Here is a 681-nt window from a genome sequence, read left to right as displayed (position 1 = left end):
CATCCTCTTTGTTGCACTACACTGGACTCTCTCCAGCAGTTCCCTGTCTCTTGAACTGGGGAGCCCAGAACTGGAGGCAGGATTCCAGTTGTGGCCCCACCAGTGCAGAGCAGAGGGGGAGAAGGACCTCCCTCCACCTCCTGGCCACACTCTTCCCTACACAGCCCAGGATCCCGTTGGCCTCTTGACCACGAGGGTTTTATCCCACCACAGAATGAAAAAAGGCTTCTGGTGGCTCCCACCCCAGGCGAGGGGCGCAGGTGTCACCCCAAAATTCCAGCAGATGGATCGGGATGAGCAGGAGGGTCACTTACGGAGCTTGGCGTGAAGGGAGGGGGGGTTGCTCATGATGTAGGGCCCCCTTTTCTCCACCGCCTCCTTCAGCCTCTTGTTTTCACCCCGAACCAGCTAGAAAAAAAAATTTAAAAATAAAAAATCAAATGGAAATATAGAAATTGAGCAGCATTTTTCTACGGGGATGAAGTAAACCGGAGTCATCTCGGCGAACACCCAGCCTGAGGAGGGGGAAACGTGCCCCCAGGTTGGGGGGGAAATTAAAAGGCCACCTGACGAGCGGCGGGTTCGTCAGAGCCAGCCCCTAATTTTAGCCAGGAGGAGACTTAACGAGCAGGTTATCAAATCACAGCCACTCTATTTTCAGTTCTCCCCGGGATTTTGAGC

General features: G+C 54.0%; 1 protein-coding gene across 1 annotated transcript in view; it reads right to left on the bottom strand.

Moving 5' to 3' along the window:
- The window catches only part of FAM219B (family with sequence similarity 219 member B), a 5,143-nt gene extending 4,645 nt beyond the window's left edge, over positions 1–498 (bottom strand). The window contains exons 1-2 of the mRNA XM_014960977.1: positions 475–498; positions 315–385 (exon numbers count right to left, since the gene is read on the bottom strand). Coding sequence (XP_014816463.1) covers positions 315–385; positions 475–498 — 95 coding nt within the window. The remainder of the gene's footprint in view (positions 1–314; positions 386–474) is intronic.
- Between the last annotated feature and the right edge of the window lie 183 nt (positions 499–681).

Source organism: Calidris pugnax, unplaced genomic scaffold (genome assembly GCF_001431845.1).
Source record: "Calidris pugnax isolate Ruff unplaced genomic scaffold, ASM143184v1 scaffold486, whole genome shotgun sequence".
NCBI classification, from domain to species: domain Eukaryota; kingdom Metazoa; phylum Chordata; class Aves; order Charadriiformes; family Scolopacidae; genus Calidris; species Calidris pugnax.
This window is presented reverse-complemented; position numbering and strand designations above follow the sequence as displayed.